Raw genomic sequence first — 27455 nt, 5'->3', positions numbered from 1 at the left:
ATTTCTTGAGAGACAGAGACAGAATGTGAGTGGGGGAGGGGCAGAGAGAGAGAGAGAGAGAGAGAGAGAGAGAGAGAGGACAGAATCCAAGGCAGGCTCCAGGTTTATTTATCTGAACAACTGAGATTTCTGGTACCCTGCAGGGATCATTCCCTAAGAAACAGGGAGGGAGGTAATACCAATCTTGCGCTGGGTAAACCGAAGCCCCCGTCTATCAGCATCGCACTATGTCTATCAGCATCTGGCACTGCCCTCCGGGCTCCTCCAGGCCTCCAAAGTGCCAGAGGCAGCGTCGAGGGGCACACAGAAACTCTCAGCCAAGATGAACAACCCGCGTCTGGGTTCAAGTGAACAGTGCTACCACAGTGGGAGCTAGCTCATCACGTGCCTGGCCCAGTGCTAACCAACTACACTCCCGCTTCGTCTTGCTTCGGCTTCCCAACAAGGGGGTGGGTCGGGGCCTTTAATGTCCTTGTTCAACCAAAGAGGAGATATTCAGCCTGGGGATGCCACAGAAGGCGCGCACGTTCACTGCATTCACTGCGGGGCACAGCTAGGACAGGAACCCAGGCGTGCGGGGCTCCAGATCGCAACTCCCAATGACACTCTGTGCGGGGCCTTCCCCCCGCGTTTGCATAGTTACAAGTGTGCAAAACTGGCCGTCCTGTCTGTTCCACCACTTATGGTCCTTGGTCCTTGAGTAAGTCGCTTAACCTCCCGGACATCAGTTTCTTTCTCTGGAAAGCTAAAGATTCTGGCTTTGTCTCACCCAGGAGGCTCACACAAGATGATACGTGTGAACATTTCAAATAAGCCCGAAGTGGGGGCGCCTGGGTGGCTCAGTCGGTTAAGCGTGTGACTGGCTCAGGTCATGATCTCACGGTTCGTGGGTTCGAGCCCCGCGACGGGTGCTGTGCTGACAGCTCGGAGCCTGGAGCCTGCCTCAGATTCTGTGTCTCCCTCTCTCTCTCCCCCTCCCCTGTTCACGCTGTCTCTGTCTCAAGAATAAATAAACATTAAAAAAATAATCAAATAAATAAGCCCGAAGTGCCAATTTCTGCAAACGAAAATATGATTTCTGATGGACGGGAGGGAGACAGGCGGTCTTGTGACCCTACTTGGTCTCTGATAGAAACTTCAGGGAAGCCAGGCTCCAGTCCAGATCCTGAGAAGAGACAGCTGGGGTTCTGGATGGCAGAGAGCCGCCCAGGCGATAGGCTGGGGGACGCTGCGGGTGCCTTGGCCCCAAACGTGGCTGCACTGTTACCCCCACCGGGAGAACCTGGGGATTTGGTCTCCTGTTCTATTTTCCATTGATCCCAGAGTCTTCGAGCAGCATGGTATTCATAAGCACTGCAGCCTTCCGCTCCAGCTAAGCATCTGTATCTGGACTGAATGGAACACCTCCGAGAGAGAAACTTGTTCACCTTTACCCAGGTGTCTGTACAAGCACGATCTGGGGCCAATTTTCCCCGCCGGGTTGAAATGAGGAAATCAGTTCCGGGGACTGGTGCTTCCAGACATTCACTGCCCCAGGGTGCCACCTGGTGGACGATGCTCAACTTTGTATTCCTGAACTTTCTCCAAGGGTCTTCCCGTTCATTAAACAAAAACCCTCAGAGACTCTCAGTCTGTAAGCTACCTGAGGCCGGTATTATTATTTCCACGCTTTAATGAGAAAACGGGCTTAGAGAAAGGAAGGAATTTGCAAGTTCCTGGACCTGCGGTTCCTGTCTTTTTCCTCCATTCGGTGAAACCCCCAAATACTGTAGTCTGAGCAGTCTGGGCTTGAGCCAGTTTAAGTCCTGGCTCAGCAACTGTCACCAAGTGAGGTCCTCTCACACGACTCAGTTTGATCCTTACCAGGCCCTCCATCACTGTGGACACCTGCATTTAGAGGGACTATTCTGTGCAACGAACCTGCTGACGTATTTCTAGAAGAAAAACGGATGGCTGATATACCAATCCAACTTGTGTGTGTGTGTGTGTGTGTGTGTGTGTGTGTGTGTGTGTGTGTGTGTGTTTTAATGTTCAGCGAGTTGTTGCAATCCCCCCAGATAGGGTTTGGTTAGACACGAAAACACAGGCAATAGGATCTCCTCAGACTTCTCTGAGGACAGCCACTGAGCACTTTACGGTGAGTGCTCTTAGCTTTGAAGTTCTCTGTGGCTGCCAGGGCATTCTCCACTCCCGGGAGAGCCTGCCCTCTGGGGCTCAGGGCAGCCCAGCGGTTGAGCCCCACGATCTGGAGTCAGGCTGCCAGCTTCGGGCCCCCCAGCCAATGTTGCCATTTGGCAGATATGCGACCTCGGGCGAATCTCCTAACTTCCCTATGCCTCACCTTCCTCACAGGGAAAACCTGGATAGAAAGTAGTATTCGCCTCAAAGTGTTGTGAAGGTTCAGCCGCACAACTTACAGAAAGCCCTCAGCACCCAGCATGCCACGGTGCGATATTCTTAAATATCAGCTTTCTCTGTGGTGGTTAATGAGCTGGCCTGAGGTGGTGCCCTGAAGGCTTCCTTGATGAGCACCAGTGTGGGTGTTCAAATACGTTCTCCCAGGAGAGGCTCTCAAGGTGTTCTGCAAGCCTCCTTCCCGAGGGAGGGTGTGTGTGCTAGAAATGTGTGTGGGCATTTTGGGTTATCCAATGAAAGGAAACACTACAAGCATGTGAACTTGATGCAGGGCGAGGGACTGTCCTACCCAGTTAAGAACTGTCTCCTGACTGGCGCCTGGGTGGCTCAGTTGGTTAAGCATCCGACTTCGGCTCAGGTCATGATCTCACGGTTCGTGGGTTCGAGCCCTGCATTGGGCTCCGTGCTGACAGCTCGGAGCCCGGAGCCCGCTTCGGATTCTGTGTCTCCCCCTCTCTCTCTGCCCCTCCCCCGCTCATGCTCTGTCTCTCTCAAGAACAAATAAACTTAAAAAAAAATTAGAAAACAGTATCACAAAGAAAGAATTGTCCCTTGAATAGCCATGTTTCTAAAGAAGATGTACAAATGGCCAACAAGCATCTGAAAAGATGCTCAGCATCTTTAGGGAATCATTAGGGAAATGCAAATCAAAATGACAATGAGATACTGGCTAACACCCAGCAGGGTGGCTATTATTAAAAACCCCCCACAAAATAACAAGTGTTGGTGAGGAAGTGGAGAAACTGGGACCTTTATGCAATGTCGGTGGGAGTACAAATGGGGCTGTCACTGTGGAAAACAATATGGCAGCTCCTCAAAAAATGAAACGTACAATGGCCATATGGTCCAGCAGTTCCACTTTTGGGTACACACCCGAAAAAACTAAAAGCAGGGACTTGAAGAGATATTTACAGGCCCATGTTCACAGCAGCATTAAACACAATAGCCCAAAGGTGTAAGCAACCCAAGTGTCCATTGACGGATGAATGGATGAAGAATATGTGGTCTATACGTACAACGGAATATTATTCAGCCTTAGGAAAAAAGGGACTTCTGACCTGTACTATAACGTGGATAAACCTTGAGGTCCTACTGCTGAGTGAAATGCACCAGTCACAGGAAAACAAACACTATAGGATCCTCTTATGTGACGTCCCTAGAGTAGTCCAATTCATAGAGACAGAAAGTAGGATGGTGATGGCCAGGGGCTGGGGGGATGGGTAGATCAGGGAGTGAGCGTTTAGTGGGGACGGTGTTTCAGTTTTGCAAGATACAAAGAGTTCTGGAGACGGATGGAGGCGATGGTTGCACGGCACTGTAAGTGGACTTAATATCACTGAACTGTATACTTACCAGTAATTACAATGATAAATTTTATGTGTATTTTAGCATCCTTAAAAAAAAATCTGTCCAGCCTAAAGTGCCGATTGATGCAAATTGCATCACTGAGAGATGTTGCCAGAACATCTAAAAACGGTCAATATGCATGCATTTGGTTATAAGCAGCCCACTCATCCTTCGGAGACCAATCCGCGTGGACCCTGGGCATCTGCCCTCCCTGTCCACGTCTCCCCTTTGTCTCAGTCGCCAGGTTGAGGGACGAAGGCACACCTCCGAGGAGCCAAAGAGTGACAGGATCCGGACGAGTCCCATTATTAAACAGATAGTATTACTTCCATGACGTTCTCATTTACTTATACTAATTCACTTATAAATTATGTCTACTAATCAATACAATCACATCGGGGCAGCGACTTGGGATGGCCAGCTCCAAACGCTACTCTCAGATTTCAGGGGAAAGCTGAATGGGAAGAAAAAGTTCTTACCTTGTAGATACAGGACTTAGCATTCAGGAAGAAGAGCTCAATGGTGGCATTATCCTTTAGGTACGAGATGCTTTCTATGTAGAACCTGAAAGACAAGACTGCAAGTGAACCACAGAAGCAGCAACTGAGATCGACTGTTTTCTGAGCTACAGGATTGGATGTGAGGACCAGAACTCCCAATCCCTATGGAAAAGAAAAAGGTGTGATCAGTTTTCCCATGGTTCCTTTCTGAAAGAAAGCAGAGTGTTTCAAGCCCCCTTCTAGCACATTAGGACAGCTATGTCTGCCAACCTTCACCATGGTTCAAGGACCTGGGACAGCCAGCAGCTTCCGAGAGTACGGATTAAATCTGACCATCTACTTTCTTTTTCCTGACCCGCCTTCCAATTTTTTAAATAATATTGTTTGTTTTCAGGGCACCTGGGTGGCTCAGTCGGTTGAGCATCTGACTCTTGATTTCGGTTCAGGTCATGATCCCAGGGTCATGGGACTGAGCTCTGCATCGGGCTCCACACTGAGCGTGGAATCTGCTTATAATTCTCTCTCTCTCCCTCTACCTGCCTGCCCCTCTCCCCTCCGTGCGATCTCTCTCTCTCAAATAATTTTTAAAAATCAATTAAAAAATATTATTTGTTTTCAATATATTATTTTTTTTTGTGCTAATCATTGTTGAGTTGGATTTCTTAAAGATAATTTCTTCTGCTCAGTTGAAGAAGGGGGGCCCTACTTCTCTCTGAAATGGTTACACTATGTCTCCCCAAAGGCGGTGAGGTGTGGTTTGATTTCTGTGTATCCCGAGAGCTGAGGCAAGGGTTGGGAACACTCTGATGTTAATGCACATTAAGCCAAATGAGATTGAATTTTTATCCAGATGAAGCTTATAGATTTTTTTCACGATGAAACATGCTGAAATTATTTATACATTTACTACACCTTTACACATCGACTTTGGAGTGCATTAAATTACTTAATTAGATAAGGCACTTGTATTTGTCTCAGGACCAGCTGCGTGCAGGGAATAGCTGTTGTGGTCACGGAGGCGGGGGACAGAATGCAGAGCCTTGCAGGGGAACAGGCCCCGCGTGGGGGTGACCGCTCCTGTGGGGCACTGGATCCTTGCCTCCTGGAAACAGGGGCTACCCCGAGATGGCAGAAGACAAAAGGAGAAGACAAGTGCTAAGTTCGAGAACAGCGTTACAATGTGATGGAAAGAAACCTGGGGAGGAAATCAAGAGACCAGTGACCTGGGCCCAGCACTGTAAGATTTAGGGCAGATCCCATAATTTCTCTGGGCTTCTGTGTTCCAGACTGTGATGGAAGATAGCAGGACCCAGTCAGCGGTTCTCCACCCAAGAAGTCTACCGTGGTCAGATGCTGGAAACTCCTCCAGATTCCCACAACAGCCAAAAGAACAAACCAACACCGAACGAGGCAAACAAAACCCATCCCTAGGCAAGGATGAGCCCACAGCCCACCAGTTGGCAACCTCTTGTCTGTAGACTAATAATGCCTTCTACCATTTTTCCAACACGTGCAGAGGCTGCCATGATTAACACCAGGCCGATCACTTTGGTTTGTGAGTGATTCCAGAGTAACTTCTGATATTAGCGGATACGTTCTATCAGTATTAACACGATGACCACCAAGTGAGAGTCTATAAAATGTTTGGAGAGGACAGTATGGCCCCCATTCTTGCAAAGCCTGGGAATGAGTAGGCTGGTGGGTCTCTACCACCTGCTCTCTCCCTGAAAGAAAAAAAAAAAGAGAAGAAGAGGAAAAAAAAGAAAGCACCTTGCCTCCTGCTTTTGGAGCAGGTTATTTGAGGTCATGGAGGTCTCGGCGAAGGGTCTGCTGCGGCCTGGGAGGAAGGCAAACTTTCGCTTCTCCACTAGCGGAGACTTGTAATGAAGCAGCAAACTCTAAGTCTTTCTTAAATTTTATTTATTTTTATTTATTTTATTTTGTTTTGTTTTATTTTATTTATTTTTATTTCAGAGAGAGAGCACATGCGTGCAAGCAGGGGAGAGGGGCAGAGGGAGAGACAGACAGAATCCCAAGCAGGCTCCACACTGAGCACAGAGCCCGATGTCGGGGCTCGATCCCACGACCCCCGGATCATGACCGGAGCCGACATCAAGAGTCTGGGCGTTCAACTGATTGAGCCCCTCAGGCGTCCCACAAACTCTAGGTCTTAAAGCAAAATAAGTTAAATTTGATTTAATAAAAAAAAAAAATCCACATTTGTTGTGAAGGGTCAACAGCAAAATTAGAAGAAAGGAAGGAAGGAAGGAAAGGGAGAGGGGAGGAAGGGAGGGAGGCCAATTTGCAGGCATGGCACGTTACAGAAGAAGCTTGTTTTGTTCAAGCTACCCACTCTCACCCCAGAAAGCACCGCCCTCCACACCCCAACCCACCCCTGCTCCCTTCTGCCCTCACTCCAGAACACCTTGTTTTCAGGGACTCCGCAGATGCCCTCGGGGAAGGGCTCCACCTCTGCTCGTGGTGCTGCCACAGGCCATACTTTTCTGTTCCCTCGGGCGTCTTCTTTCTAGGCTACTACTGCCTCCTGGAGAGCCAGGCCCCAGTCCCACTCGTGTTTTTTTTTTTTTTTTTTGTATCTCCAGCACTAATACAGCGCCTGGCACACACACAGGGGCTTAGTAAGTAAGTGTGGGCCAAAGACCCTGCTTTCAAGTTCACTTCTCCCCACTCGCAGATGAGTGGAGTTTCCAGGACGGGACAGTGAGCTGGGCAGTGAACAATGAAGGCCCTCAGAAATAACCAATTCCTGGGCGTCCGGAAATCCACCCCCCGCCCCCGGGGGGCACTGACATTCCACCCCAGGCCTTGCCCCTCTGCCCTTTGCTCACTGACAACATGGGAAGTTGTACAAGCAAGCTGCTGATCACCTTAAATCTTAAAGTCAGAACAAGACAGAGGTTTCTTGAGTCTGACAGTGAGTGACCTTAGACCTGCCGTAATAATTGTGAGTCTAAATCTATGGGGTCTGAAAGAATGTAATTTCCGACAAAATGCCTTCTGTCTTTATTGCTTTTAATTCTTGAGAACTAAGAAGTGAAGACATTCACTAACTGCCCCCCTCACCCCGACAATTTTCTCAAGAGTGTATGAGAAAAACACAATGCTCCCCCCCACCCGGCTCTCTCTAGCAACGGAAAGTGGAGAGGAGAGGGCCAATCCTGTTCTCTGCGACAGCATTCGTTTGCGCCGAGTTCTCCGCTGTCTGGCTGTACAAGGGGCAGGAAGGCAGAGGAAATAACAATATACTCTGAGATGAGGAAAATAAACCACCTCCTCTTGACAGAAACTGGAAAGCAGCTTCCTGTTAACCTTTATCACCGAGAAACAGCCTGGAAAGCACTGTGAGCCCCGGGCCTGTCATATTATTATTCCGTAACCCTGGATATTTGACTCATCCTGAACTTGCCATCTGGGCTAGGGAAGCCTTGCGAGTCAAAATGCCCAGAGAAAAACAGACCTCGGACATCTCAATCCAGGCTCAGGGCCAACTGCGGGAGCACAGGGAGAAGAAACTTCTGGGGAAGCAGGAAACACTGATGGTTTGGGTACAAAGTAGGGATTTTTTTTTTTTTTTAAACCAGTTCTGTTCCTTTTGATTTTCAGGAGAGATCCTCCTTTCTGGCAGTAGGTGGCGATGTTGCATTTCTTTAACTACCAGTGCGGGGAATTGGGGGGGGGGGGGGGTGCTTCCTTCAAGACTTGGTTCACAAAGAAAATTCCGGGTCTCTGGGTAAACCCAGGGAACTGAAGGCTTTCTTGTAGATTTGACAGGGTCTCCGCAGACAATTCCAAGCCTGGCTCTGTATTAACCAAGGGTTTTTGGTGCTCAGACTTCTGGGACCTTGGTGGCTCTGGAGGGACAGCCCCTCCTGGGGTTGACCAGTTCCTAGATATGCGAGCTCACCTTTCAGACCAATCCACACTCACACACCCTTCCTGCTCCTCTGTGGAGTGCTCACACCCCAGGGCACTAAGCTCCTGCCCTAATCACCCCAGGGCCAGGGCCAGACAACTCTGGACAGCCCCCAGGCCCCAAAGCCCAGTGAAATTATTCCAAGTAGCCAGTGCTAAACCTGCTTACCCTGCCTCACCCATTCCTTCCTGGAGAAACCACAAAACAAAGGCTCTTCCCCCCCCACCCCCCCCCCCCCCACTCCCTCTGCCTCCTGACCAGCGCTGGCTCTCCCTGTGCGGCCCTGCAGCCCTGTCTGGTGTGGCCTGCTCCCCCGTCTTGGGAACCGTGAGCAGCAAACTATCTTTCCAATGGCCGTCTTCCTTCCTCTACCCCTGATGTGCCAGCCTCACTGTATCTGAGTAATAATAAAACTTACACATGAAAACGTGTTCTTCAGCACATTTAGCAGTACTGAATCTTAGGTCTTTTTTTTTTTGAGTCAAAGGGCCAACCTTTGATGAGTCTGTTCCCCGAATTCCATAAGCAACGTCACACCCAACCTGGCCCAGAAGATGCCGACCTGAGCTGTTTCATCGGAGGGTCTGAACTAGGATAAATGTGTGCTATGCTATTCTGTGTTTGGGCATACACAATAATCAAGAGGTTCTGAAGCCTTGGGGAGTCTTGTCCCCTTTAACATGTGGACGCCTCAGACCGTGGCAGCTTGAATGGGGTCCAACCACAGGATCTCAGTCAGGTTTCCTCCTCTGCCCGCCCCCCCACCCCCAGCTCCTCCTCTTCCTTCTCACATCCTCCCTTTGCCACTTGGGAATCACCGAATATTTACAGCAAGTGTTAGTTAAATGGACCACTGATTTTATTTCATTTCCTAACGCACACACAAATGTCACATTTGGAATGCTGACTTTTAGTAGCAAAAAGGAGCGATCACAATGAAAAGGATAATTGATACTGTTGTGAGTTTCTGGGGCCAAATATCTCTGATATTTAGGATCTGAACAGGTCTAAAATCTCAACTGGGGCGGGGAGGGAGGGGGGCGCTTCCTTAAAGACCTGATCTAGCAAGTTCTGCTTAGCAGGCACCTCATTTTAGATCCATACCATCATTGTTACTATGGTGACAAGAAACAGGAGTTGCTTGTCTCAACCAGCCAGGAAAGACACCAACCATCAGGCCATAAACTTGGCTGTAAAATCCCCTCTCCCAGATTCAAGCTTCCTGGGATCCTCTCTCTCTCTCTCTCTCTCTCTTTTGTGCTCAGTTCAGTTTAGTGTTTGTGAAACTCGGTTTGAGGAGACAAACCTAATCTCGGTTTATTTTCCTACAAACAGCGTGGGTGATCGGAGTTGCAGGGACGCTTGGGTGAAGAATACACAATTAAAAAAAAAACAGCCCAGACACGGAGTAATCATTCTGAGCACAAACGTGTTCCCACAAAAATACAGGGAGATTTCCTTGGGTGTGTAGGGATATTTTTCCTATAACTTTTCTTGGCCTATTTCTTAAGCTTGCCTGGTGAATACGGTCAGAGGCTCATTGTTCTCAAATCTGCGGAGCTTGTCTCATGGTCCTAACCACTGGTCTGTAGTTGAATGTTGAATATGACATTGTTGACATTGTTGAATGACAGCAGCATGATAACGGGAGGCCAGGAAAATTCTGAGTAGGGAGTCAGATGAGAATTCTGGAAAGATATTCAGTGGTAATGCATAGGAGACTGGAAGGGGCCGCCACCAGGAGAGGTTTAGTGGTGGGTATGAGACCTATTTAAGACAAAGAAGTGAGAGGAATTTGTGAATAAAGGAAGGCTAGGACGCCGGTGAGAGTGAGGAGTTTCCCGCCGGGTGTTGGTAAAGCCAATTACACAGACGAGGAGGTGCCGCGGAAAGAGGAGTGAGTTTGGGGTCACACAGATGAAGACGTCATCGATTCAGGCAGAGGAGCACCCATGGAATCTGGGGCCTAGACACCTCCCAATGACCATGGCGGTGGGAGCCACCAACCGAGAAGCCAGTGGGCGTGGAGACAGCAGACAAGGGCAGACCTATCCTTCCGGACCTTTGCTGTGGACAGGAGTGGAAGTAAGGGGGCCGTAGCTGACGGAGGATGCAAGTCAGGGAGGGTATTTTGTCAGGGGAAAGAGTCAAGGTCATGGGAAGGGGCCAGAACTGGAGCACATGCCTCAGATGCTGGGATAAGGGTCCGTCTTCCTCCGAGGGGGTGCGCGTGCAGGAGCATGTCTGCAGTGGGTGAGGAAGGAGGCCGCAAAGATGGCGGAAGTAAGGGAGCAGGAAGTCGACGAAGCTCCCTTGAGCCGGCTTTTGTTTTCTCCACAAAATCACAGGCCAAGTCGCCTTCTTGGAGCCAAGGGGTGAGCTTCTGGTTTGGAGTCTGTGGCAAGAGGAAAAGCCATAGAGGGCAACGTAGAGGGCCCTGCGCAGGCACAAGTGACAGAAACAGTGCCGGTCTGTGTGAGGCTGGTCACAAGCAATCTTGCACCAACTTGCAGTTGTGTGGTCCCCCTCCCCAGACCACACTCAGCAGCTCAGGGGTAGAGATAAAAGACACATGGGATTGAACCAATGGGCGCCGCCCCCCCCCCCCCACTGCTTCGTGCCTGTGTGTGCATGTGCACACGAGGGCGTGCATGCGTGTGTGTGTGTTTGTGTGTGTGTGTGCGTGTGCGTGTGTGCGCGCACGTGACCAGCAGCAAAGGGAGGTCCCGGGCGAGGGAGAGGTTGCAGTGGTGCATAACAGGGTTTGGGCTGAACTGGCAGGGATGAGGACAGGCAGGACGGCGAGGGCCTGGGCATGTGGGGAAATCGCTGTGCAGGTGCACGAGGGGAGGGGCTTGTCTGCTTCGCTCATCACTCTACCCTCAGCTCCTAAGACAGCGCCCACGACAGCGTAAGTGCCGGGTGGGCATCCGTGCCCCAGTAACTGAACCCACTGCCAACGGTCAGCGTGCGGCACGGCGTCCCCAAAGGGGGAAGCTCACTCCCTCTCCGCAGCTGGAATGAGAGTGGGTTTTGGCCCCCCTGGCCCCACAGCGATGCGGCTCAGGGTGCCACTGGGACTGTGGCGTCCTCTTTACAGGGGAGGAAAGAGCACAGTGCAGGACAGAATGCCTTCCCCCAGGAGCTCGCCCTGGTGAGCAAATGGCAGGAGTTTCTCAAGCGGGACGAAGGGCACACATCTCAGCTTCGGCAAACTCCTGTTTTACCGTCTACGATGCCCCTTCTTCCGTCAATGTGGAGATTCCAGCCCACCACCAACCCGCTACTGGCCAACGTCCTCCCGTCACCCTGCCACGGACACTGGGGAGTTCAGCAGGGCTAGATCTGCAATGTCAGGACTGCTCTCTGCGCCCTCTCACCCAGTGGGGGTGCGTCCAGCTCGGACGGCATCTGTGCAGATGGACCCTGGTTCCGAAGCCCCAGCCAAGTGTGGAACGCGAGGTGGACCAAGGTCATTGATCCTGACCCCCAGGGTCTGTGGCCCCGATAGACTCTCTGATAAGCAATCACGGAGTTGCTTCTCCCGTGTGGAGAGAGAGGCAGCATGGTGTGGGGGGGAGGGGCCCAGGTTTGGAGTCAGACCTAAGTGCACAGAGCTGATAACTGACCAGCCACATTGGGAGGGAGAATCAGCACGTTGAACCCTACCTCCCGGTCTTTAGGAGTAATAACACTCCTGGGCTGTGAAGATGTACCATCATCCGGAATAACGCATAGGTGTTTAATAATGGACACCTCCCCTCCCTCTGACCTTTTTCCTTCTTAGGTAATTATTAAGGCTCAGAAGCCCCAGTGATCAGCACTCCTGGCGATCTGACGGAGGAGGACAAGGGTCGAGGTCCTTTCTAGGCTAAATCGCGGGTCAATGAAGGCGGATTCTTAGTCCTCTGTCCTGCCATTCTGAGACCCTATAGCAGCAGGATACCAGCTTCAGGCCCTCCCAGAAGGACATGCTCAGAGGATGAAGCACAATTCTCTGAGTTCAGATTCACGTTATTTAATCCATTTGGGTCTCAGTTTTCACAATCGGTTGAGCGGAGGTGATAATTGCGCCCTTTCTCTCACAGATGTTTTAAATATGCATTACAGCAAAAGGACATATAATTGCCAAATAATAAGCCATGCTGGGATGGCGGCCCAAACTGAGATCCCCAGTGGTGCAGGGTTAATATTTCCACTGGATGAATTCCTAAATCTTGGCTTACTTTTCCGTGGTCTTTTATTGGGTGCTTTTATTCTTTTCCATGAAGGCTGACGGAAGACGTATTCTAGAGATGTAATCAATAGATGTTTAAACAAAAGGAGAAAGGCCAGGAGTGGCTGGAGAGATCGCTCGCAGGCATGCACGCGTACTGACGTGTACTGACGGCTGGGGCTCCAGCGGGCGCACTCTTGTTGAGAAAGGTCAGGGCAGGCACACAGGGAAATCGCCCAGCTGGACATGAGCCCCTTTATGGACTCCGGCATAGTCCAAGGTCTGAGTCTTTTATGAGGATAATTTTTCATATCACTCCTTTGGAGAAGATAGCCTGTGGGCAGCCCTGGAAAGGCACCGAGTCCTAAGCTGGGAATCCTTCCCAGGCATCCAAGTATAAATGCGCAATTCACCTGCAGGAGGGAACCCCGCCTCCTCTCTTGGAGGAAACAGACTGTTGGTGTTTTGCTGCTATGTTGCTGAGCTAGCAGAAAAGTGGGGCCTCCGGATAGCGGGGTCTGGGAGCCAGGATCTTCTGGGACTGGTGCCAAGGTGACAGCCACCCCGGGAGGTGGCTGCAATAGTTCGAGCGACAGGCAATGGGGGACTGAGTTTGGGTAATAAAGAGGAGAGGGCAGGACGGGGGATGGAAGCAGCAGGGGGGATTAACGCACAGAAGAATTTGAGGAACAGGAAAGACTTCAAGGTTAAAGCCTATAGGACTGAATGGAAGACGAGGTCAAAGCTTCGAGGCACCACGGAAGGCCTGGGGAGGTCAAGATGATGAGTTTGGCTTTGGACCTGCTGAGTGTGAAGCCCTTGGGGGGCCAAGAAGTACCTGGACATAGACAGTGGAGGCTCTCCACAAAAAGCAGCTTTTGTGCTGAGCCGCAGAAGGAGCTCAGCTTGTGGGCAGCATTCTGCTGGGGGTCTGCCCCTAAATGGGGACTTGGAGAGCTTTTTCCCGGGAGTGTTCTGCCAGGTGCCTGCTGCGGTCAAGTAGGAAAATGGGTCCATTCTTGGTTCTCCGTAGGGTTAGCACGGAATCTACCTCCGTGGCTCTCCTGTGTGCAGCTGGTTTCACAGACAGAAGTCAGCCTGGAGAGCCCAGGTATCCTCAGTGACAAACGTGTCCCTTGGGCAATCTCATGGCGCCCCAAGCTCTCCTCCAAGGATCAGTTCCCCAAACCCACCGATAACTCAGCTCATGACAGACCCTTCCAAAAAAGAGCTAATATGCAACCAGCCCAGGATTCTCTCTTCCTGGTTAATGTTGGGGAAAAGCGGCGGGAAGGAGGAGACATCCTGATATATGGCCAGGGTACTCACCCACCTTTGATTACAGGTGAATGAAACGCTTAAATTCAACTGAGCTTTGCCTGATGCTGCCTCCCTTTTGGTGGCACTGTTACTGTTACTCTTCCATTTATCTGAGAAAATGTGGGCCACCATCAAATAGACTGTGACATCAAGAGCACGCCCATCAGTAATGGAAACGGCCAAGATTTGCTGTGATATGTTTGCAGCTATTAAACAAATGAAAAGGGCATTAAACCCAAGTTTAAATGTGCTCCCCCCGCTGAGGTAGAGATACATATCCCCGCCTGTTAAACGGGCCCTTTAACTCTTATTTAGGCTCTCCGATGCCTTCTGCAGTATCGGGAGAGCTATGTCTGAAAGGGCATCCCTGACCATGCTCTTGAGGAAGAACTGAACCGTGAACCGTTTGTGTCCTGCTCTTGAACTTCTGTGAACGTATTTTATAAGAACGGGGTAGATGTACTGGGCAGGAGTGTGAAGTATTCACTGGAAGATGGAGACATTCAAGATCAAATGCCTCTGCAGTTATACGCAATGAAGGTTCTGCACAGAAACTGCCTGGTGGCTCCAAGGACTGGGTGCTCCTGCTGGATTTGGACGTTCAGATCCCGGCTCTGCCCTTGAACCTGTGACAAGGCCCCCTCTCTGACTTGCCAAAACCTTCTGCAAATGAAGGTGAGAAGTCCAGCTGACCTCCTAAGACATTTGCAAATGTTGGGGTGCCCGGAAGGCTTGGTCAGTTAAGCGTCCTACTTCAGCTCAGGTCATGATCTCACTGTTCGTGGGTTCAAGTCCTGCATCGGGTGAGCTCAAGCCCCACTTCAGGGGAGCATGAGCCCTGCTTCCTTCTCTCTCTCTCTCTCTCTCTCTCTCTGCTCTCTCTGCCCCTCGTGGGATTCTCTTTCCCTCTCTCTCTTCGGCCTTGCTCACCTGTGCCTTCTCTGTCTCTCTCAAAAAAAGACGTTTGCAAATGTTAACCATGAGAAGCAAATCATATTCTCTGCAGTCCCCAAATAAAATAGATTAGCGAACAGAAATCTATTTTACAATAGAATAGCAAACAGAAAATGCCCATTGTTTCTGGTAATTTATCAGGCCATATCTTCCCTTCGCGGGGAACGCACTGAGCGGCTGCATTTCAACTATTCCTACTTGGGATAAACTAGGCAAGTTTCAAGAGGCCAGGTGCCACATGTGATAAAAGGGAAGAAGAGACAGACATTTGTGATGTCGCTCCAAGTGACTACCGCCAAAAACAATAATAATCTAAGGGTGTGTGGTTATAGGAGGCTCAGTCTCATTTAAGATATACACCCCCTCCCCCACAAAAAAAAAAAGCAAAAAAAAAAAAGGCTCTTATCTTCATTCCACACAAGCATCCTAGCACAAGAGCACAAACAAGTGTGTTCGTGCACAGACACTGACATGCCTTGGACACTCATGCCCTGTGGTCACGTCTCCTGGGAATGCAGCTATATCGGAACCTCTGTCGTTGGCAATGGACCAGGACTTGATTCCCCTTTCTTGTAACCATGTTGCCCTCCCAGACTTTTCTGGACAAAGAAAAAAAGAAGCAAAAGGTTGGGGATGAACACCTACCTGACACAGAAGTACAAAACCACTGGTCCCGACTTTTTGGGGAAGTCGTGTTCCAATACTCTTCGATCTAGTTGAAGCCAGTTTAAGTGTCCCCTGAGGAGGAGAGAGACAAATTGGTTAGGACTTTGGAATCTGCAGAAACTTCTTGTGACACAGGTGTGTGTGCCTTAGAACGGCCAGATCACAGATCAATGCAGACCTTCACCTCCCTCCCAAGTTTTCAATATTTGGAGAACCTTCAGGAATTATCTGGGAAGTACTGAGTCAGCGGCAGATACTGTGTGACATGAAGGAGGGGAATGGCAATCAGAAAGTCGGGGTTCGCGACCGGCTATCCTTCCTCACTGGTGCTGAAATGAAGATGTAATCATTCTCTCTGTCTCTCTCTCTTTCGTTCTGAATTCCCTTATGTAACACCACCACACTCCTCAGTGCTTCCTTTCCCGAAGGACTCAAAACCCACTTTAGAAAGCGTGAGCAAACTTCACAATATCTTGCTAGAAGTAGAACGGGGTGAGAAGTGAATCACAGACCATTTCTTTAAAAACGAGGGGCGCCTGGGTGGCTCAGTGAGTTAAGCCTCCGACTCTCGGTTTCGGTGCAGGTCATGACCTAGTGGTTTCACGTTCAAGCCCCACGTCGGGCTCTGTGCTGACAGCACGGAGCCTGCTTGGGATTCTCTTTCCCTCTCTCTCTGCCTCTCCCCTGCTCACGCTGTCTCTGTCTCTCCAAAAATTATTAAATAAGTTTTAAAAAGAAATGAAACTTACACCCACCATGACATTCTGATCCTAGGTATTTACCTGAGAAAAAGGAAAGCTATACCCACGCCAAGACCTTCACAGACAGATGCACAGACACTTTACGTGCAACAGCTCAAAACCGGGAATAACCCAAATGTAAACCAACAGGGGAATGAGCATCACATAGTTACAGAACGGAATACTCTGCCCCAATAAAGACAGTGAGCTGTTGACATACAGCAGCATGGATGAATCTCAAAATAATGACGCTGGGTGGAAGACGCCACATAAAAGGATTTTATGTCTTTATAAAACTCCAGGAGGTGCAAACCGATCTCCAGTGACAGACGGTGCATCACTGGTTGCCCGGGAGGTGGGAGGGAGGGCTCTTAGGGGGGCAAGAGGAAACTTTTGGGAATGACGGACATGTTCACTATCTTGATGTGATGGTTTCATGGGTGCAGCCACATGTCAAAACTTATCAAACTGTACTCTTTAACGTGTGTTTATTGCATGTCAATTATACCTCGTTAAAGCCATCTTAAACAGCGAACCACAGAGACATCTGATGACACACAAATGGAGTCGCTTGTGTGCTTCTTCCTTCTCTCTCTCTCTCTCTCCCTTTCTCTTCCTTCTTGTAAATATTAATTAATCACCTTCTCTGAAAAAGGGACTGCAGATGCAGCAGTGACCCAAATAGACATGATCCCTATTCCCCTCACGATTATATTCTCGTAGGGAGACAGACAACCGCTCTTCCAATTAATTGCAGAATTACTAATCGGGATGGTATTAGGACCCAACACCTACGGTACAAGGATCATGAGTAACGAGAACATGTAAGGACCTGACGGAGTCTGGGATCTTAGAAGCACTGCCTGGCGTGTCAGTGAGACTTGAAAAACAGGAAGACTCAACTTAGCAAAGAGAAGGGGAATCATGTTCCAAGCAGTGCGGCCAGCACGTGCAAAGGCCCTGTGGTGGGAACAAATCCAACGTGTTGGGGTCCTGTGAGGAGAAAGGGATGAGGGAAGGGTCTGGGAGGCCCCGCTGAGGACAGTGGGCTTTGCAGAGTGAGGCAAAGCCACAGAGCACGTATGAGCAGAGGGGTCCACCTTTTCCTCCCCTCTCATGATCCAATCTCAGTGTACCAGCCTGGAGGACAGCGCCCTATAATCACAGTTACGCAGGAAGCTCGTGTTGAATAGACCCAACTGATACACAAAACCTCCCTAAGGTGCCTGATGCTGTGGAACACGTTTATGATACACGCGCATGTGTGAAAGGCTGGACTCACTCCGTGGATAAAGTGAGACAAACGCTGCCTGACTCAGGGCAATAAAACGTTCGCTCTTCCAAGCTTCTGCTTGCTTCCAACAAATGCAAGGCAGGCAACACGCCAGAGGTTTCCACCTCCACTTGAAGACTTCATTCAGGCTGCACCTTTTGCACAAAATCCCTCTCTCAATGAAGCCCATGGCCGTGGCTCGAGAGAGGGCATTTGCATCTGCTTCTGAAGAGCGTCCACCTGGGGAACTCTAGCTCTTTCCCCTCCTAAAGATCTCCACCTAGAAAACCATTTTCTTTTTTTCCCATTACCTTTACCTTTCGGTTTTGGTTACTCTTCTCTGAGTAAGGACAGAAAATAATGGGGGGAAAGTTTCCAAAACCAAAGGACTGGACCGACTTCTTCCAGAAAGGTGGAATAAATTCCCATCCGACTAGAACATGGGATCTGGAAACAGAAGGCCTGGGTGCCAAGGTCACACCTGAGATGCAGATAATGCCCCACGGGGTCATGTTGTTTCCAACCTCCGTGACTTAGCTCATCTTGCTTCCTCTGTAGAATGTCCTTCCCCTCCTTCCTCACCAAGTGAAGGCTGACCCACCCTTCAAGACCCAGCCTTCCTGTGTCCTCCCCCTGAAAACCTTCCTTGACCCACCTTCCCACACCACACACCAGCCTGAGCTGAGCTCCCCTCTGGAGCACCCATCCTGGGCATACGAGCTGCTGTATTTTCCACACCCCACGGAACTTTCTCTGAGTATGCTGTCTCCCAATAGGCCTTTCACATCTGAAAAACAGAGACCTACCTCATAAGGTAGAAATGTGTGTGTGATCAGAAGATGTTAACACAAATATTACCCCTAATAATTGGTTCATAAGTTACAGCCACTCTCTTCCTGCCTCTGAAAGTGTCTAAAATCTCCCAGAATCTTCTCTTTAGGCTCAGTCTCCTGCAAACATGCTATATGCATGCTCTATACTATGACTCTCATTATGCTATTTCTCCTCATTGGAATAGTCTCTCCATCCTCATTATCCAAACACTAGCCACTGTTCAAGGTTGAGTTCTGGTCTTTCAGAGAAGTCTCCCTTCGTTGCTTCAATCTGGGGTTTCTTTCAAACTTCTCCAGGGTTCTGTTCATGTCATCTACAAAGCATTCAGCACACTCTTAAGCAATTATGTAAAATATATAAACCTTACCTCTAAGGGGTAAGTTTTCAACCCTTAAAAAAAAAAGTCATCCCCACCACCTAGCACAGTGCCTGACAAGTATTAGGTGCTCAAAGGCAGGTGCTCCTCGATGGGATGACTGCCACCGAAATGGGTTTGTGCCTGCAACTCAGTTTACGAAGGTGACCTAGAGGCAACGCAGAGGTCAACGCCGCTGAAAACCAAGCTGAATGTTATCCAGAGCTCCCCTGGCCATGAGAGGCACACCAGGCCACGCAGGCCCACGGTGGGTGGGGGGGGAGGCCCCCGTGTTGGTTACGAGGCAGACAAGGAATAAGGAGAACTCAGAGCCTTACTGGGGTTTCCATGGGAAAGGCAAGGCAGGGCAGGCGGAATGGCTTCGGGTTGGCTGATTTCAATGACCCTGGCAGGCTCTGAGGCATCGGGGCTGTCCCCAGCCATCTGGTCCCGGGCCCTGAACTAATTAAGGGCAGGGGCAGTCCTGGCTCGGCGTGCGAGAGTTCTATAAAGAAGCTGGTTCACAGGGCTGGGCTCTGGGTCACAGGGGAGGTGCCAACAGCTTTGGCTCTTTGGCTCTGGAACGTATGGATGCCAAACTAGCAGAGAATCTGAGAAAAATGAGAAGAGCGATCCACCCGCCGCCCAGGCAGAGTTAAATTTTAATCTCTTGCCTGACAACAATCTGTGATCGAGAGTCTGGCAGGAGCCATCTTTTTAAACAAGGACCCTCACAAGACCAATCCACAGCCCAGCCCAATGGCTCAACATTACTGACCACACAGGCTGCTGGGGATTCGACTCGGGTCTCAGGGGGAATGAAGGATTCACCCGGTGAAGAGCCCCCCAAGTGGGGTCGCCGTCCATGAGGAGACACAGACGCGGGTGTTACTTGGATACGACTCTTGAGGCTGCTACCTGCCCTTCTTCATCTGTGTTAAGAGAAGACAACTGAGGAAGAGATTCCCTCTTTAATTTCATTCCTTCCATTACATTTTTTTAAGTTTATTTATGTTGAACAAGAGAGCAAGTGCACAAGGCGGGGGGCAGGGGGGAGAGGGAGAGAGAGAGAATCCCAAACGGGCTCTGTGCTGAGCGCATGGGGCCCCCGATAGGGGGCTTGAACTCACAAACCATGAGATCATGACCTGAGCCCAAACCAAGAGTCAAGACACTTAACTGACTGAGCCACCCAGGTGGCCTCACATTAAATATTTTTTTTTTTAATTTTTTTTTTCAACGTTTTTATTTTTATTTTTGGGACAGAGAGAGACAGAGCATGAACGGGGGAGGGGCAGAGAGAGAGGGAGACACAGAATCGGAAACAGGCTCCAGGCTCTGAGCCATCAGCCCAGAGCCCGACGCGGGGCTCGAACTCACGGACCGCGAGATCATGACCTGGCTGAAGTCGGACGCTTAACCGACTGCGCCACCCAGGCGCCCCTAAATATTTTTTTAAAGAATCGCGGTTTATTTAATTGGAAATTCCTTTCTTTGCAGCCATATATTGATTTCGCAGTTACCAAGCAATTAAATAGCTAGAAAGTAAGAAAACGGTCAGGAAGCAGACAGAACGAGAAGGCCAGAATCCACCCAAATTGAATAGTCAGCCTCTGAGGAAAAATGAACTCCTTTTCTCCATTTCTTGTACTTGAACTCCTCAACCCACAACTGAAGGATGTGTGGTCTGACGCACACACATGCGGAGTTCTGATAACCACGGACAGGTGGAGGTCCCCGCACCCGGAGCCCTGGGACCCTAGGTGGAAGAAAGCCGGCCCACTCCATTCTAAGGGCCTGCAAAAATCTCCTCACTGCAAGCTGCTTACAAAGGCAAGACTAAAGGGACAGGTGACTCACCCAAGGTCCCTTATGATAACTGCCTGATATCTGGGCAGAAGCTAAAAGACGGATTAAAACGTAAACTGGAAACTCCAGGCCGCCATTTTGGGTTTGTGAACATATTTTCTGCTCTCGTATTTGGTTCAAAGTCACATCTGCTACAGCCACCAGTACCAAGGGCTCCTCACCGTGCAGGACGTTTCACTGCCTAGGTGACACCCCACTGTCTTGGCACCAAATCCCTTCCTCAAATATTTCTTTTCTCTTGAAGTCAGGGTGGGATGGGGAACAAATAGGTCAAAGGACCATTTTCTCTATTCAGTTTAATTAAGAGATGTCTGATAGCTTGGTTTTCATTATTCCCATTGATTTTTCATTTGAGAGTGCGCATCAGAGCATTTACCAATAACAAAGCAAAAAAAAAAAATAAAAAAATAAAATGCCCAGCAGACACTCAGAGTATTTATGTTACTGCTTGGCTGATAACTATCTTTAAAGCTGAGCAAGATAACACTCATTTGGTTTATGGTGGCAGAAGGTCAAACCGTTGGGTCAGTAATAAATATGCAACGGCTTCCGGGCAACGGAAATTGGGTGCATTCATTTAACACACTGCTCTTAGCTTCTACATATAATACAAATGGATTTTTGGTAGGAGGGTTGACACCTTCAATAGAGATGGCCCTAAGGAGGGCTTTGTTTATAGAGTGCTACTGGAGGGTGGAGGTGTGTGCAAAGTCCCTCTGAGCTGATGGCTTTTTGGACCCCCGGGAAGAACAATATGCTGTGCCTTTGGGAGGTCTTTATTGTAGACAGGTCATTCCCCATGGGATGAGTTTCCAAAAAAGGCTAACGGCAAGAGCATGAAATTCTTACAGACCTCACTGCATGGGGGGGAGTGGGCAGAGCTCTCTTCAAACGGAAGAATGTCGAGCTAGTTCGTATCCTTTGTCGGAAGTATGTGTTCTCATCGAGGACAGCTCAGGGCGAATGGTTTAGCTAGAAACTCTCAAGCAGTGGCCTTCAAGTGTGTGAGTGAGTGTGTGTGTGTGTGTGTGTGTGTGTGTGTGTGTGTGAGAGAGAGAGAGAGAGAGAGAGACAGAAATTAAGATGCGCATCAAGAAAAACAGATGAGTAAATAATGACCTGATCAGTCCCTGACTTTATGGCTTTGATTTTTTTTTTATTTACGGAGGAAGTGTTTGCTATACTATGTTCTCTTAAGTCTGTTCCAAATTTTCTTTTATAGCACCTCCTACATTATATGTGATTATTTACCTCCTAAACTAAAAATACAAGCCCTACAAGAGGTCAAGGCTAGTCACTTCTGTATTTCCAGTGCTTAACAGTGGATGCTAAACAAACACTGGTTAAAGAACGACTACGTCAGCATCACATATGCCCCATCGATCAATATGGTTGTCGGTGGGAGACTGTCATCCACGTATAGACTATTGCTCCTGCCCTAAACAGTCTCCACAGTTGAATTTACTGTTCGCCTACCTCCAGGATCTGAGCTCCACCATAGAGCTCACACTGGGAATGAAAAGGTCAGGAGGAAGCATGGATCCCTAAGTCCTCCTCAGATCGCCCCATTCTTTTTTATTTAACTCAGCTGCACACAGGAAGAGTTCTAAAGCCCTTCTCTGGTCACTAAATAGAAGGTAGTGTGGTTTGCCATATGTCTGATGTCTACATGGGCTATCGCCAAGGTAGTGATGAGTGCTGAATGCAGGTTCCCAGGAGGAGCAGTTACGACCCAAGCACAGAAGTCCTGGCACTGATTTTTCTCCCCAGTCTCCTGGGACAGAGCATTTAATGAATGGGAATTTGCAAACCTATTTGTAAAATTACTTTCCCAGAGCTGTATCTTCCTGCAATTGGAAAGCTGCTTTCCTGCTTTATTTTTATGATTATTTTATTTAGAAAGAGAGAGACAGAGACAGAGAACAAGTTGGGGAGGGGCAGAGAGAGAGAGAAAGAGAGAGAGAGAGAGGGAGACACAGAATCCGAAGCAGGCTCCAGGCTCTGGGCTATCAGCACAGACCCTGATGTGGGGCTTGAACTCGTGAACCACGAGATCATGACCCGAGCTGCAGCTGGACGCCTAACCTTGACTGAGCCACCCAGGCGTCCCTCTATTTTAAAATTGTAGATGAGCTTGAGAGCGAATGCTCATCAGCTAGACCCTTCTCAGATGCCTCCACCAATGCCAGTAAGAACAGTAAGAACTCAAGGACACCGCAGAGCAGATGAGTCTCCCCACTGTCCCAGCACTGAGACCACTGAGATGCATTTCCAGTTGGACGCTTTAGACCTAAATTATTTGGGCAAATCAGACTCTGCAAATAGTACCAATCAATGATGTGATCAATGGAAACATAGCATGTTGTTAAAAAAAAGAATCCTTAATTGGTTCTTATGCTAGGATTCTGGCTTCATGGTGTCTGTGAACCCTCTAAAATTTAAGCATAAATTATTATGTGTATAAACTTTGGTGGAGGCAATGGAATGTAACTTGTTAACAAATTTCAAAGGGGGTCTGTGATTAAATAAGAGGCTGAGAACTAGTCATTTTCTTAATTGGTATGTGAAAATCCATTCTAGCTGTACCTGCCTTTTAAAATGTGCAATGATGACTAAAAACATGTTTCCTTCCCCCTCAGCTTTCTAAATACTACCTCAAGGTTTTCAGGACACGAACACTCATTTACTGCATCTGACACACCATTCTTAATATTTATCAGAGGAGATTCAAATTAAACTTTAAATATACTCTGACAATCATTCCTTCAGCTTGGGGTATGCTTGACCATTTCTGTGAAAGAGGCTAAAAGCTGTTTTTTAAAATATAGTGTCATTGTTTTTGTAAGTACGCACTGTCCTCACTGTGGGGCTTGAACTCACGAACCCGAGATCATGAGTCACAGGCTCTAACTACCGAGCCAGTCAGGCATCCCTAGGATAAAAGTTATTTGGAGCTTTTGATGATGGGATCCTGTCACCAATTTAGACTGTAAAAGTTAACCAAAAAAATTAAACACTTGGGTGGTAAAGCATGTTGGCATATGTCCAAAATCACAGAATTGTGCACGCGTGAAATATATACAGTTCTTTGTATATCAATTATACCTCAACAAGACTATTTTTCTATAAAAAGGAACCCAAACAGAAGAAACAAAATGCTGATGGAAAACAGACCAGATAACTAAAAACACGGCTTTACTGATTTAAATTATGTAACCCAGAACCACGGGCTGTGAAAGCAAAAACAAAACACCAAACAAAACTTGGGTGTTAAAACAGCAAGGAAATAAGTCAAAAATAAAATGTATAAAGAACATTCCTGAAATGACGGTGCCAATGACTGATAAATGAACATTTCAGTTATACCATACGTGCTCATGGAAACACTACATCTGAATGAGTTTCTTCTTAAACATTAGGTTTCCCGAGTCTCCCCGGGACGGAGAGAGCCTGTAATTGTGTAGGTCCCTGGTGTGTGTCATGACATAATTGGTCATATGTGGCCCCAGATATTCAAAGTGTGAGTGAACTCGGCTTCTCTTCTTGGATAATAGGAGGAAGCAGAGAAAATTCACACCAACTTTCCTGTCTTTCTAGAACAGGGGTTTTCAAACTTGGCAACTTTAAATAATCAATGGCAGAAGCTTTGAAAGATCTTGATGCTTAGGCCACAGCCGGACCAATTAAATCAGAATATGGGGTGGGGGGCCAGGCACCAGGATTTTATAAAATGTCCTGTTAGGCGCCAGTGTGCAGTTAAAGCTGAGAACTGTGACTCTAGCAAAACATAATTATTTTAAGACCAAATTGAGCCTGGGCTCTGAGGTTGTTTCAGAATGTTTTAAAGGCTGCCAAAATGTCATTGTTTGGATCACCAGCATTCAGGCCATTTACAGATGACCATGGATAACTCTCTGTAATAGTCATTAAAAAATAAAAGGTGTGTTGGGGGTGGGGGAGGCGTGCCTGGGTGGCTCAGTCGGTTAAGCATCTGACTCTTGATCTCAGGTCTTGATCTCGGGGTCGTGAGTTCAAGCCCCACATTAGGCTCCATCCTGGGTGTGGAGCCTACTTAAAATAAATGAACAAACAAACAAATAAATAAATAGTAAAATAAAATAAAAGGGGACTAAATGCAATTGGGTCCTGGAACAGAAAGAAAAAAGGGCATTGGTGCAAACTGGTAAAATTTAAATGAAGTCTACAGTTTAGTACTAATAACAATAGTATACTAGCACCAATGGTAATCTCTTTGTTTTGAGAAATGTAACACAGTTGGTAAGCTATTCACATTTGGGGAAGCTGGGTGAAGGGTATACGGGAACTCTGTGCTCACTTTGCCAACTCTTGTGAGCCTAATTCCTTCAAAATAAAAAAGTTAGAGTTGGATTAGAAGAGGACAAGGCGAAGCTAGTACTAACACTGCACAAGTGCGGATTAGCTGACAATATTAAATATCTGTTGGCACAAAGTCGTGCCCTGTGGACTTAGGCACCTCATTAAAGGACACAACTTATGGTGTGAGAAAAGCTTAGAGAAACTTCCAATCTCCTGTCTTCATTTTGCTTTTATGTAGCTCTTCTCCAGCCCCATGCAGATCCTACAAAATGTCATCAATGGCAGTTAATATTAAAGGGCTCAGGGGCAACATACGACCTACAAGTCGTATATTCTACCGTAAGGAATCATGATAGGGCCCGTGGTACTTGCACTGGGTACAGAATTTTATGGCCCATAAGCACTTTCCAAATGTTAGTCTTGCTGGGTTTGCATTAGGAAATATGCAAACCCATGGAGTATACCATGGGCTGTAATAAAAGATAAAACTTCAGTTTCATTTTGTTATAAGAGACACAGTGTGCACTTGCATAAATCTTTCTCACGCACACACACACACACGTGTGCACACATACACACACTCCACATCAGAGTACACACCCACAATTCACACATACTTTATTAAAGAGCCTGTGTTAGTCTGGAAGCGCCCAGAGCGAAGCATATGACCTCATATGACCACCAACGAGGCCGAGTCTCAGCCACAGGCACTACATTCTGGTGGTAGCTGACCTCTTTCCCACCAGGAAAAAGGACAAAAGTTCCGATAATGAATGAGGACATCAGCCGCCATCTGTTGGCCCCAGGTGTTGCCAGGCCACAGCTGACTACGCCCTGAGTCATGGCTATTCTTTTGTTTCTGTCTCCTTGTCCCGGTCCCTCGGGGGCCCCTGTTCTTGATTTTCATGGGGCCCCCGGCACTGGCCGACTCCCAGTGAGTCAGGCCCACCTGGCAGCCGCGGTCCTCGCCCACCGAGCTCCTGCAAGCTGCCTCCCACTCCTACACTCGCTGGATGGGCCCTCCTACCCGGCCTCGGGTGAAGGGGATGGTGACAGCTACGCTCTCCCTTGCCCATGCCAGAGGATGGCTCACATCCTCCCCAGGACTGCCTCCGATCCCATCACTCAAGGGGAGCAGGACGCTTTCTGCCAGCCTGGCCTCACACTTACACACGCAGGGGCACACTCACGCTTTCCTGGCCAGCCCAGAGAACCAGGAACGCGAAGTCCCACAACAGACGGGCCGTTTGATGGGCCAAGTGCACTGCCCTGTTGTCTCCCACTGTCCTTTCGGCACCGCGCGGCTTCGTGCTGTCCTCTCTCTCGGGAGGAGGGTGACTTTCTACCTTCCTTCCAGCCCGTGCTGTTCAGGCAGTGATGTGCAACATTCAACAGGAGTATTTCCTCCTCGTTGGCCTGGCACGACATACTCATTCTATGATTCTTGTTTATTCAAAAGGGAAGTCTAATTGGGACTCATGGAGAGTTCACGGATGTTTTAACAAGAGTAAACATACTTGGGCGATGTGAACAATGGGATATGATTAATTTGAACTTCTGGTTTCCTTCTAATTAGTGAAATGCATGAAAAGCAATTTAGAGGGTTTCACAGTGATTCTCAGGAAAAGGGGCAGAAAACATCTGCATTTGTGAAAGTGGACGCTCTCGGTGTGTATTTGTTTTAAAGGATTTGTTTTCTTACCGGGCTGGCTCCTTCCCACCAGAGCCCTCCAGCTCCCAGCCGTGCTTACTGGTCCTACTTCCAGGCCCAGTGATCATTCTAGACCAGGACTAACACTCCGGCTTTCCTTCCTGCTCAGTTCCCTACGGGCTCCAGGAGACAGGCTGACCTGGCTCTGCCCGGCTTTCCTGGGGACCGTGTGGCTCTGCTCCCCACGCCTGCAACCTGCTCACACCTCTGCCTGAAATGCTGCCAGTGTGGAAGGCAAATGTTCCAGTTCAGTCCAAGATGGTCCCAGTTTCTGTTCCCTTTGACTCACGCTGTCCGATTCAGGTAATAAATCAGATGGCCAGCTCCTGAGGCTAAATGTACCCATGTGCAGATACAGCCGATGACCTATGCTCATCCCAATGTGGATGCCTCCTGTCCCGGCTTCTGAACTTGTCTGGCCTTGATGGCACCATCTTGATTGGTGGGGCCTGGCCTTCCCTGTACTGTCTTGTCCAGTGACTCACCTAACCCTTATCTGCCAGTATTCTAGGAAATCATCTCTGTAATTCCAAATATTCGGAGGAGAGAGAGAGAGAGAGAGAGAGAGTGTGTGTTTGTGTGTGTATGTGTGTGTGTGTGTGTGTGTGTGTGTGTACACAAAGGGGAAGAAGATCATGAACCATTTCCTTTTTTTGCATCTTCTCCAGGAATCTGTGCCGGTACTCTCTTTTGCAAAGAGTACATTAAGAAGGAAATTGAAATTTTAGTAAAGATATTTCTTACTTGTGTTGCAAAATGCCACTTTACAGAGCCAAATTGAAAACCACTGAAAACAAATGTACTTCTCACCAGAGGGATGATATGAATTTTCGATTTTTATATTCAACTTCAGCCGAGACAGTGAAACTGCCAGATACTTTTCATTTGAATTTATCATCAAATTCATTTCCTGTTATTGTTACTCTAACACTGGAGAGAAAATATTTAATTTCCAGAAGTTTTCATTTAACTTTAATAGGAAA

General features: G+C 48.4%; 1 protein-coding gene across 9 annotated transcripts in view; it reads right to left on the bottom strand.

Annotated features, from left to right (window-relative positions):
• The window catches only part of FRMD4A (FERM domain containing 4A), a 611772-nt gene that overhangs the window by 117958 nt on the left and 466359 nt on the right, over positions 1-27455 (bottom strand). For all 9 annotated transcript variants that reach the window (XM_040451376.1, XM_040451380.1, XM_040451378.1 and 6 more), the window contains 2 exons: positions 15332-15424; positions 4242-4326 (listed from right to left, as the gene is read on the bottom strand). In XM_040451376.1, the coding sequence (XP_040307310.1) occupies positions 4242-4326; positions 15332-15424 (178 nt within the window). The remainder of the gene's footprint in view (positions 1-4241; positions 4327-15331; positions 15425-27455) is intronic.

This window comes from Herpailurus yagouaroundi, unplaced genomic scaffold (genome assembly GCF_014898765.1).
Source record: "Herpailurus yagouaroundi ecotype Mexico unplaced genomic scaffold, PumYag 203, whole genome shotgun sequence".
Classification (NCBI taxonomy): Eukaryota; Metazoa; Chordata; class Mammalia; order Carnivora; family Felidae; genus Herpailurus; species Herpailurus yagouaroundi.
The sequence above is the reverse complement of the archived record's forward strand: the minus strand, read 5'-3'. Positions and strand labels throughout refer to the sequence as shown.